At 34.6% G+C, this 12930-nt stretch overlaps 1 protein-coding gene across 6 annotated transcripts in view; it reads right to left on the reverse strand.

Moving 5' to 3' along the window:
• ANKRD12 (ankyrin repeat domain 12) overlaps positions 1 to 12930 on the reverse strand; it is a 115245-nt gene that overhangs the window by 25925 nt on the left and 76390 nt on the right. The window contains exon 1 of one of the 6 annotated variants that reach the window (XM_089894227.1): positions 697 to 12294. The exons of the other annotated variants lie outside the window; for them this stretch is intronic. Within the exon in view, the coding sequence (XP_089750353.1) occupies positions 697 to 718 (22 nt within the window). The 5' untranslated portion in view covers positions 719 to 12294. Of the gene's footprint in view, positions 1 to 696; positions 12295 to 12930 lie in introns of those variants that run through there. 6 annotated transcript variants of the gene reach the window in all.

The following is a 12930-nucleotide window of genomic DNA, read 5'->3' on the forward strand; positions in this document are numbered from 1 at the left end:
AATATATGGCTTTTTTTCATTGAACAGTTGTAGATATTTTCTTTTGAAGTTGCATTTTCTTTATTACTGTTTTTAAGGGCTGCATATTACATGGAGTTAATGTGTAATTATTTAAATGGATTCTCCTGAGGGGACATTCAGGTTGTCCTAATTATTTGATATTCTACTTAATAATTTAGAAAAAACTTTTGTATAGCTTATCAGTTGAAAATAGCAGTATATAAATTTGTCTGTGTGTTGTGTATGTAGGGAAAAAGAAATGAGAGAAATACATCAAAATAGTATCCATATTAAACTCTGGCCAGAGGAATTGTGCCTTTTTATTTTTTTTTCAAGTTTTGCTGTACTTTCCAAATTCCTAGCCTAACACATGTATTAGTTTTAACATCAGAAAAAATATTTTTAAAAACTACACTAATAGGTATAAAATGGTACCACTATTTGTTCGATTTTTTGATTACAGGTGTGGCTCATTCTTCCATGTGTTTGTATTTCTCCTGTGTTAACATCACTTTATAATTTCTTCATCCTATTTTCTTCTGGTCTTCCTTGCCTATGCATATTAATATATTACTTAAATTATACTACACACATACTCCTGTGTATGTTTCAATCACTATATCATAGTGCTTACCATTCTGAATATACATATTAAAGGTCAAATGCACATTCTCTGAGTTACACACATACGTGTACCTGAGAGATGTAAGGTTGTCATCTGTGCTCCTGATTCATCAACTGAAGGTAATTAAGCAATGCTCTCCAACACAGATGTGTTTTATTCCCCATGGTTCTTTTAAAGAGGCTCCTACTTTTTTAAAAGGGAAAAATATAAGTTCTAAAGTGAATAAGTTAGCCTCATGGTACATGATATGTCCGTGATGAAGAGTGTGGAATTACCCCAGGGAAGGATAGCAGCCTGGCTCTGGTCACTGAGTTGCACCTGCCCAACAGGCTCGCTCCTCTCTGCACGCGATTCTCAGCACCAGCAGCAACGACCCTGCATGGTTCTCATGAAGCTGGCTTAGTCTGTGACCCCAGCAAAGATACTACAATTCTGTGATGCCATTTCACTGTCAGACCAGGTTGAAACCCTTTTCTTCCCTAAGCAGTCCAAACCTTTTTGATGTACTTTACCCAGGACTATAGATCAAGCTGGTCTTGGAATTCTAGTGCAGTAGTAGCTTAAAAAAAAAAAGTTTGCTCTGCCTCCCTTAGGAGATGATTGCTTAGAGTAAGAAATTCACCTAGAATCCAAATCCTCAAATCCTTGTTCTCAAAATGGCCATGGTTATCATTATACTGCATTATTTTCTAATCTGTTGCAATCTTTTTAGTCTTTATTATCTATTTAGTCACTAAATTTGAACTCGTATTTAAAACATTTTACCAAATTACTTCTGATAAAAAGCTCCTTTAAAAAATGTTTATCATCTCAACAATTTTATTTGGGAAACTAGCAAGAAAAGTGAGAAATAAGCAATCATTAAAACATTAAATTTTTCGTTAAAACATTTTTCTTCTCCATGCGAAAATGCTAAATAGCAAAATGAAACTTAATTGTTAAAAAACAAACACATTTGAAAGTTGCTCTGTACCTCTCAAGGCACTCTAAGATATTTGCAACTAACACTAGTGACATTTAAAGAATAGCTAAATGTTACTTGAGATCACAATTATCCTTAGGCTTGACTTTTCCCCTACTGAGGCTACCATAAATTTCCATCTTATCTTGTATGGAATCCAAAAGGAACAGATGTGACCAATGCAGGAAGATGACAGTATATAAAGTAAATCGCTCCTCCTTCAAAATCTCTCCAAAATAACCAGCATGCATTTGACGAAGCAATTATATTTCACATGCCTGACTAATAAGAAAATCAACAGATTCTGGGCTTTTAAAATAGTCTGATTATATTAATGATTACACATCTTCAGGAAACATAACTATATTCTACTAATGTCACATATACTTCGGGAGTGGGTGATGACAAAACAAAACTAAATATACCATGACCCTAAACTTAAAGAACTTATAGGCAAGTCCAAGTCTCTACTTTTCCTCTGAGATTCAACTGCCTAACCTGGAACTTCTCGGACTCCTTTCAACCACCCTAATTCAAGACTGAAAACATTCAACTCATTACTTTCTCTCCCACAACTGCTTCCTCTTGCTGCTAAAAGCCAATGTTTTCCCACCTCTGGCATGACAACAACCCACTTATGCAAAATAAAAACCTCAGAGTCTTTTGCAACTCTCTCAATTCCTCAGCTTCCAAATTCAACCATTCAAGTGTCACTCTCTGGACTATCTCTTACATCCATCTTCTCTCGATCCCCATGGCCACTGTCCCAGCTCAAGTCCTCACCAGTGCTTGCCTAGATCAGTTATCACCTGAAACCACAATATGGCTAGCATTACAGATCATATCATGTTTCTTCTCATCTGAGGGTTCCTGCCTCTAGGATAAAAGACTTCCCCAAATCTGAAGCACTATCTCTACTACTACTACCATCAACTATTAATACCATCAATTATTATCCCCATTTAAGAGACATGTAAACAGAGTAAGAGCTAATAAGTAGCTTGTCCAAGGTCACCTCACCATGAAGGGATATATCCTGGGGTGTCTTCATCCGCCTTCAGAGCGTGTTCTACACATAATCTCCCATCTTTCATTCCTTCTTGCTATACACATTTGCCATACCAGTGTATTACTTCCTATTCCCCAAACTTCTATGCACGTTTATGTAGATTCTCATCACTGAAGTATAGTTGATTTACAATATTGTGTTAGTTTCAGGTAACTCAGTTTTATATATATATGTGTATATTTTTTTCCATCTTTTCCATTATAGGTAATTATAAGATACTGAATATAGTTCTGTGTGTAAATCCTTGTTGTTTATCTATTTTGAATATAGTAGTGTGTATCTGTTAATCTCAACCTCTAATCTACCCCACCCCCACTTTCCCCTTTGGTAACCATAAATTTGTGTTCTCGGTCTGTGAGTCTGTTTCTGTGTTGTAAATAAGCTCATTTGTATCATTTATTTTAGAGTCCAAAGATTAAATATATTTGTCTTTACTCAGTTACTCTATTATTTTCCAACTACTTCACTAGAAGATATTTTAGATTATCGGTCAAGGAGAGGTGCAGTTCAAGAATTTATATTTTAGGAAGGGCATAGGGGTAGGAATCTGTTGTGGGGAGAAGGTTGGGTAGGAGACTTGTCTTGAGGCTACGTATTTACTTATATGTTTATTTGGATGGATCTGGAAGGAGGTGAAGTTAACTTCTCATTTACCCCTGGGAACATCACTGGTTTGAAACCATTCCAAAAGATGTGTATATTTTACTGCTGCTGTTCTGATCGCTGGGATTTGGGAGGTCAAAGATCGTTTCCCAGGAAAGTCAAGGGGCAAAGAGAAGGCTATCTGTTCTACAATATCCCCTATGCATTCCACCTATTCTAGATGAATACGTGCTTAAATACATGCACGCGCACGCACACTTCAGCTTCTTGTAAACTTATAAAAGTATACTACTTTATTAATAAGCACCTGTGTAAATTGTAACACCTGGAGAATGAAAAACTTAGGTATTATCTATTTGTGGGACGGAGGATGGTAGGGATGGTAGTGCATTTACTGAGAATAAAAAGGCATGTTTATGGAATCTGGGAGTTCTTTGTGGGAAGGTAACTCTACTGTTCTGTTTTTCACTTACCCAACAGATACTTCAAATACAAGTCTGTGCCTTATACTTAGGGACTTCTGTAATACCTAGCATGTGCAGGTACTTAATGAATGCAGAATGAGTATACAACCAGAGGGTTTCAGAACCGGATTAAGACGTCAAGAAACCAAGTTGGGGTGCTTATACTGGACAGACAGGAGGACTGTAGAAAGGAACAGAAGCATGTAACACAAGTAGAAACACACACACCACTGTCAAGCAATTATGCTCCACTGAAGACGTTAAAAAAAAAACAAACCATGTAACACAAATTCATCCACTTTACAATTTTGTTTAACGTCCAAGTGCCATTGACTACTACTACTGTCCGACTCATTCATTGCTGACGTCTTCTTAAAGTCAGCACTTTGAAGAGGTGGCAACCACTTCACCCACACGGTATCAGTTCCCACAGCGCTGGTCACGTGGAGATTAGGTCTGTCACTTGAACGGCTTTCAGCCACCCTTAGATTTTGTATAGCCTGCACTTTCACACCTTATGCACTAACACTTCCAATATTCTTCCTATACTGAGCTCATGCTTTTATACATCAGCTGCTGAGCCTTTCTGAGTCAGCCAGAAATTTACTTTTAAACAATGGCACCATCTTTACATAGTGTGGTGTCCGTACAATTATTTGAGTACATATGTATTTTGTATTTTATGAAAATGGAAAAATTAGCCCCCTTCAGAAGCTGAAATAAAGACTGTTCAATTGTGAAGAAAAGGAAAATTAGAGAACCCATATAAATACTAGATATATATTAGAGTGTGTCACATTTTGAAAAGCAGTGATGAAAAATAAGGTTTAAAATTACGGGCAATATCAGCATGTAAAATATTTAGATAAATTATACAGAGTTTATGCCAATACTAAGTACTAGAAATTAGTTTCAAAAGGAGCCTAATGTTCACCTCTGTCTTGACAAAAATTAAGAAAACTGATCAGAACCATTAAAATAATCTCCTGCTCAACCTGTGGCTAAATCCCTTTGTAATCACCACAAGCAACTCTTCCTTTCCAGTATTAAAGTCAGTTCACCACTAAACTCATTGTAGGTTAACAAAGAAAATGTGAAATTGCGATAAGAAAAATACATGGAAAACAGTTTTCCTTAACTAAAATCATGGAGATGCAATGAGCAAAATCCAGACTTTGGGAAAAACTGCCAGGCGCATGATTTTTTCAACAACAGAAGAATACAAGAACATAAGAGTGGAAGGGAATATTTACAGATTAAAAGATACTCAAACGTCTCACCCAACTGCAATATATGGACCTCATTTGGATTCAGACTTTGAAAAAGTTGAAAAAAACTTATGATTTTATGAGGTTATTGGAACAATAACCAAATATTTACTAGTAATCCAGTTTAGTTAGCTTAGGTATGATAATGATATTATGGTTTTTTTTTTAACTCCTATCTTTTAAGAGGTACCTACTAAAATATTTTCTAATAAAATGACTTCAAAGATGGGATAGGGAAGAATGGATAGAACAAAACAAGACTGGCCATAAGGTGGTAATGATTAAAAGTGGGTAATAAGTATACATGGGTTCGTACTACTACTCCTCTTTCTGCTCTGTACTTTCACTACAGATTAAAAATTAAAAATTTCTATATTGCGCTTCCCTGGTGGCGCAGTGGTTGAGAGTCTGCCTGCCGACGCAGGGGACACGGGTTCGTGCCCCGGTCCGGGAAGATCCCACGTGCCGCGGAGCAGCTAGGCCCGTGAGCCACGGCCACTGAGCCTGCGCTCCGCAACACGAGAGGCCACAACAGTGAGAGGCCCGCGTACCGCAAAAAAAAAAAAAAAAAAAATTCTATATTGAAACTAAAAACATTAATTTGCATACAATTAATCTATTTTAAAATGTTTTCAACAATGAATATATCATGCAATGTACAGAATTAACCCCCCCCACCATAACATATATACTATACTTAGGGAGTCTTAAAATAAATAATTTTCTGAGTATAAAATCAGGTAATATGTAAGCACATTTTCAGGAATACATATGAAAAGATACTCTTTCATTAAAGACAGTAAAAAAAAAAAGACAGTAAATTAGGTAACTGTAGGCTCTATGGCAAAAAACAAAAAAATCATACCAGCAAGGTGACTACAGTTAACAATACTGTATTGTATACCTGAAAGTTGCTAAGGGTAGATTTTAAACGTTCTTACAACACACACACACACACACACACACACACACACACACACAAAATTGTAATCAGGTTAGGTGATGGATGTGTCAACTAACCTTACTGTGGTAATCACTTTGCAACATATACATATATCAAATAATTACACCTACACCTTAAACTTATACAATGTTATATGTCAATTAACTCAATAAAGCTAGAAAAAAAAATAAAGGAAAAAAGCCATCTTGACTACTTTAAATGATTATATAAACCAGTGAACTTGATTAGAGTTTTCATCTTTACGATGGTAAATAAAAATGACATTTTAAAGATTGTAAGACTGCAATAATATATAAAGGATGGTCCTGAATGTTTCATTTTAAATAACTGGACATGACTAATATGATAACTTTATTTCAAGTTTTCACTGTTTTTAAAGGAAACATTTATCAAGTGCTTACTCTGTGCCAGTCAATAGTCTATGTGTCTTTGTATATTAACTCATTTAACCTTTATTTACCACACCACCATAAGTACTGTATGTACTCAGGAACTGTATGTACTATAATTCCTATTTTACAGATGTGGAACGTAAGCATGTACAGGTTAACTAACTTGCCCACAACTTGAGATCCAGGGCTGAAACCTAGATAATAGTATAGGAGCACTAAAATAAGAGCTCTTATGATTAAATTAATACAGCACTCCAAACAGTGGGGAAAAAATGATGGTTTTGGCTTGATTTCCATTGCCAAAAAGTCTACAATGTTGAAAGCCTTTTTTTTTTTTTTTTTTGGTGTAATGTACTCAATCAGAATTATGAATTCTTTTAACAGGAATAGTACTTAAAAAAAATTGGAATTGTGTTTATATATATCATTTTTATTCAGAGATGCGCTAATGCATAAAAAAGTCCTAACATAAACTTCTTTAGTGATCTTCATTTATTAACAGTTTTTGTTTCATTTTCAAATAGTATTTATTATTCTTTTATTACAAAAGTAAAAAACAGTTAATGTTAGAAAACCAGGAGAATATAGAGATGGGTAAAGAAAAGCCAACCATAATATAGCCCCATCACTCAAGAGAATCATCCTTCATAACTTAAAGTATTACATTTGATTTTATTTGAATTTAACTAACTTAGAAATAATAAAGTGAACAGAATTTCTGAACCTCAAGTCTGTCCTCTTGGCTCTTCTAAATTCCCTGACCAAGGCGGTTTACTATTGTCATTTCAGAAAGCACGCTTATACTCCATGAGCACCTCCAACTCAGACCACATTTTAGCTTGCTTTCTGTCAATATTTAGCCTGTGACTTGTATATATAGTTTATTTTCCCTTGAGGTTTTGCCTTCTGTCTTGTTCATCTTCATGTTATCAATACCATGACACAGTGAATTCTCAGAATCTAATTCACACACTATGTATATTGTAATCTACTCTTTTCTTGATAACACTTTTCACAAAGCTCTCTGACATTTTGTCCTAAAACATGCCAGTTGCTCATTGCTGTCACTTGCAAATTTTTCATCAAAATCCGTAGTTAGTCTTCATATTTTCCTCTTAGACTTGTATTTTGTGTCACTGAAAAGTAATATATTTGAATAATTTTTTCAGAAAGGGAATAGAAAGTATGTCTAATGATGTTTTTCTTTAGCCCTTGCACTTGAGTGACAGGTTGAGAATGGAATTCTAGGTTCAAAATAATTTTCGCAGAACGTTGTGACTGTAGCTACACAGTCTTCTCACAACATCTTTAAGAACAAGAAATCGGATTCCCTCTCCTTCTGTAGGTAACATGTTTACCTCTGAGTCTGGGTGTTTATAAGATTTTAAATAATCTTTATCCTTGAAGTCATGATGTATCTAGATGTGGATACATCTAGATACATGTAAATGTATCCTTTCCTTGCTTTTTGTTTTGCTTTTGTTTTTAAGTAAAATTACCCTCTTTCTTCAGTTAAGGGACATCTTCTTCCATTAAAAAATAACTTTCTCCCAACATTTGCACTTTTTTGTAAAATGAATACTACATATCCTGGGTATGTTTGTACCATTTTTCTCATATTTCCAATGTATTTTTTTTAATGTTTTATATGTTGTCCTTCTCATAGATCTCAAATTAGATCTGCAGCGATGTCCAGTCTATTCTTTAGTCCTATATGGAATATTTACTTTCAGTAATGATAAACATTTTGAATTTCAAGGACTTCCCTTGTCGACGTTTTCAGGGTGGCCTTTTGTTATGGTTAGTGGATCGACTGCCCCCCACCCCCAGTGTCTCCAGGCATACTGAGAAGAACTTACCCTTCTGCTTCCTATGTAATTTACATTCTCCAAATCAGCTGTTGTGCTTGTTCATTTTGGCCCTTCTTGTTTTCATTCAGTTGATTTTCCTCAAATCTCTGGATTTCTTTTCATACTGATAAAGGGGAAAACTTGTTTCTTCAGCAGTTTTGTGGAGGACCTCTACAGCAGGTGTACCCCTGCAGGAGTGGTCCATGGTCCTCTCTAACTGCAGTCTTCTCTGAGTTTCAGAGTCTCCGGGGCTCCACTGACAGGGGTAGTTCACAACTGAGGCAGGCTTCTCTTATGCCTATTTGGGTTGTTCCTCTGCTTTGCAATATAGTCCACTAACCACAACTAATATATTTAAGAATTGATTATATAACTTATTTATGTTACCTAGCTAAGGAAGTAACATTAGAAAAAAACACCTGCATTTTAGGAAACAAATCTTTACAGCTTTTATATCCCTAAATTGACTGAGAAATGCAGCTTAAGAGACAGGAAAATAAAATATTGGGTAACTGTATACAGTTTCTTCTAAATTTCCATTTCTAAACCTCAATTTTCCTAAGTAAAGGTTAGATATTTTAATTCTACTATACAGGAGAAAAGTAGTCATACATTTATTTGGAAGTAAGTATGCCATATGAGAACATATTTTCCCTGTATTTCTAAAGTAACAGATATAGATAAGAGAGTTATAGCTAAGAACTTAGGGGTGAGCTGGAGAGGGAAGAGAATATAATCAATAATTGAAAATACTATGTCTAAAAGCAAAATTTACATAAAAAGTAAAATCAAGTATCACACCATTCTTTACACTCCCTCTATTAGTTATGCATGGCCTTTCTACCAACATGTCAGTAACACAGAAACAAATTCTATAAAGTGTAAGTTAACCAAGATTTTCCCCCTCTGAAAAATATGATTGGTATCACTACAAAAATTTTGATGTCACTATAGGAAACTGACAAAAATCACCCAGTCTCGGCTATTCCATCTATATATATATAGATAGATAGATAGATAGAGAGATAAATAGATATTTCTCTCTCTCTCTCTCTCTCTATCTATATATATATATATATACACACACACATACATACATATATATATATTACATGGAGGTCCTTCAAACCATGACTAGATAAAACAGGATGATATAACTAAGGCTAAACTCAGTTAACTGTATGCATATATATTTTAAAGTCAAAGGTCTTTTTTTAAGGGTTCTGCCCAAATGTACCCTTCATAGAGCTTTAAGTCTTAAATATTCAGCAATATCTCAAGGACCATAATTATGTGACAGACTCACTTTAAGTTGCTAGGCACTGGTACAAATTCAGTTTTTAAGGAAAACCATCAAGCTAAAATATTTTTAACAAAAAATCTATTAGTTTTGGTATTTGCAATAAGCAATTTTACATATTTTGGGCAAACACACTAAAAATTGCTTGACTACTATATTTACATAAAATTCAAAGAGAGATATTTAGAAGACTATTATTTTGTGTAACGTAAAAATTTAAAGACATATTCATTTGCATCCAAAGAGCATCCCAGCTGCAGTCACAATTTCCCATTTATTTTTCTGATACATGAACAAGGAAAAAATATAGAACTATGTAATTTTTATAGACACTACTAAAGAGTAAATGCTTATAGTATGGTAATTTAGGTATTCATAATTTCTTTCCCTTTTTCTCTACTTAACAAAATTTGACATATAAAATTTTCTTAAAAAAAACACTCAACTTTGAATTTAAAATTCTTAAGCTTTAGAATTAGGTTGATATAATGAATCCACATAAAACACATGATAAAATCTGTATTGATTTTAAAGTACTGATTTTCAAATAAGAGAACTGTAGGGGTTTTGGTTGTTTAAGTTTCAGGCAGAAGTAGCTGGTGATATTTAGAAAAAAGTTTGAAAAAGTAAAATCAGAACTCTGTGTATAAAGTGCACCATATATGTCACAAAGCAGAGGAGAAAAAGCAGAGTATGCAAAACACAGTGATAGAATTTCTTTTTTTTTCTTTTTTTTAAACTTATTTATTTGGTTGTACCGGGTCTTAGTTGCAGCTCGCAGGCTCCTTAGTTGTGGCATGTGAACTCTTAGTTGTGGCATGAATGTGGGATCTAGTTCCCTGACCAGGGATCGAACCTGGGCCCCCTGCATTGGGAGTGTGGAGTCTTAACCACTGCGCCACCAGGGAAGTCCCAGAATTTCTTTTAATTGATCATTAAATTAAAGAATATCTCATTGCTTATCATGCTATATGCTCAGCCCTCTGCACATCATGGATATTTAAGTGCCTTTTCATTTCTTGTAAGCAACAATATTACAGTGACACACATGTGAAAAATAAAGGGTGCTGACACCAAATATGGTGCTTACGCTATGTAATTTCTACCTGTAGTGTTTATGCTTCCAAGGTTAAAAAGTTTGCTTTAAAACTTCCAAAGGTGATGCTTCTTCCTACTTAAACTGTTAACATCACATAATCCATTTAATAAAAATTTCTGGTATATTTTGACTTAAATAATTGTTTTTCGTACCTCTTGATTTATTAACTGTTATAATTCCATATGTGCATGTATCAACAGTCATATTTTCATAGCTCCTGAAATATAAAACTGAGGATATGAGTTTACCAAATATGACAATATATTTAGAATAGTTACAATCTACTGTTTTAACATTAAGAAAATAAGACTTCAAAATACTGGTCATTTTGTGTATTTTATGACACAGAAATGCACTCAGTAAACACTAGAGGGTAACAACATATCACGGTCTTTTAAAAAGTTTCCTAATCTGTCTTACGGTAGACTCTAAATGTAGCCTGTCTATTTATTATGATGGAGCTTTTCCTTGCTTAAGCTGAAGCACACAAGTGAGGAAAGTGTATAGCAGCTGCTTAATAAACATGGCCAGATCATTGGCAGTCAAAGTAAGATAAGAAAAGGATGAATAATCATTTTAACAATGCCTGGCATTTTCAACTTTGCCCACTGGGCACTGTGTTTAAGTAGTAAAACCAGGGTCTGCAAACTTGCAGCAGAATCTCTACTTTGGCAATTAAGGAGTGTCAGAAAGTATCGGGGGAGGCACTGTGTGACACCTCTGTTACCATAATTATGGTGTATAAGCATGGTCTGGCTCTCTGAATATGACTGAGTTTTCAGCAGGGTAGCAAGAAGCAATTATTTGTAGCAAACACTATTATTAGATAGAATTCTGTCAGGAAGGTAATGTGGAATAAGGGCAGAGGTTGGGGGAAAACAACTAAAGAATTATGCAAATTTAAAAGTGCCACACATTTGTATACAAATAAGCTGTAGTAACCAGGACATGTATTTCCTGCAACAATATCATAAATGTCTGATATGCACAACATAAAATGGCTACTCAGTGTGGTCCATGAACTTAAGGCCACTCCGCCAATTGTTTATTACAAATCTGTGATGAAACGATGAAATAACAGGCTTGTGCCAGAGACGGAAATCAGTTATGTCACAAGCACACTTAGTTCAGCTGACATCTTTGTCACAGCACTTTTTCCTCTATGATGAAGGAAGCAGTGCACTGATGTACATTCTGGCACAAGCTCTGTATCCTGAGGAATAGTAACAGTTTGTAGAACAGCTACTCTCAGTAGCACTGTCACAAAGCACAATGACTAATGGAATAAAGCGTATTTTAAAATGTTACATGTATAGTACCTTTTTATCTACTCCAAATTTATTAAGTTCTGAAATCCATAGTCAGTTATATTCACTAACTGTGCAACACTTAAAGTGTATCTGTCACATGGATGACATAACATACAAGATGGGTAACAATGCTATCAGGCTTTATATGTACAAATGTCTATGGGCAGTAAAATGAATACTTGATTAAATATTAACACATTCTGAATTTAGATTAGATGACGTTAAGTCTAACAAGGACCTCATGTAAATTAAGCAATAAATTTGGGTATTTTTATCAGTCTTTTTCAGCAACTTCAAAATCTTTGTATGATACTTACGGATGATTTTTACTGATGATTTTTGAATCATTCCTTGAGGGATTTTGATCAAGCAATAATTCAGGCACATTCACCATGAGGAAAATAAGTATGCTGAAAAATCAATACATAGCTGATGAACACATGAAACAATATCAGTGATACTCAAAAAAGATTCTAAAAGATGTGTTTCACTCTAATGAAACATGTAAGTTCAAATAAGATACCTAACTTCTTCCATGGGAAAAACCTACTGCAGTACTGCTTTCTCATAGAAAGATTTTTAACCAAAGCTGCTTTTCACAGCTACTGTTTTCTGAAGAGACCAAGATTGCAGGGTTTGTAGCCATAATAAATGGGAGTATTAACATACCATATGAAATGTTCCTATTTTTCAAATCTTATTTTCTTACTTTCTTGAGGAAGCCTATGTAATTCAGCTATTATAATCCTGATTTCACATAGCACAAAGATGTTCAAATGACTTTCAGCTTGCAACTGGTAGATTGATTTACAAATATTTTGAAAATAAGAAGTGACAAGGGTTAGGGGATGATTATGTTAGTATCTCCACTTTCTTAATCAGCTAGATCTCCAGTGCTTAAACAATGCCTAACACCATCATGGGTGCACACAGTTGTAGACTAATTGACCTGAAGAAAAAGGAAGAAGACAAATTTAGGATGACTATCAAGTTTAGGACATACATATAGCTGAATGATGAGACAG

This window comes from Delphinapterus leucas, chromosome 14, assembly GCF_059928025.1.
Source record: "Delphinapterus leucas isolate spDelLeu-1000000601 "Yukka" chromosome 14, BTC_Dleu_Yukka2, whole genome shotgun sequence".
Taxonomy (NCBI): Eukaryota; Metazoa; Chordata; class Mammalia; order Artiodactyla; family Monodontidae; genus Delphinapterus; species Delphinapterus leucas.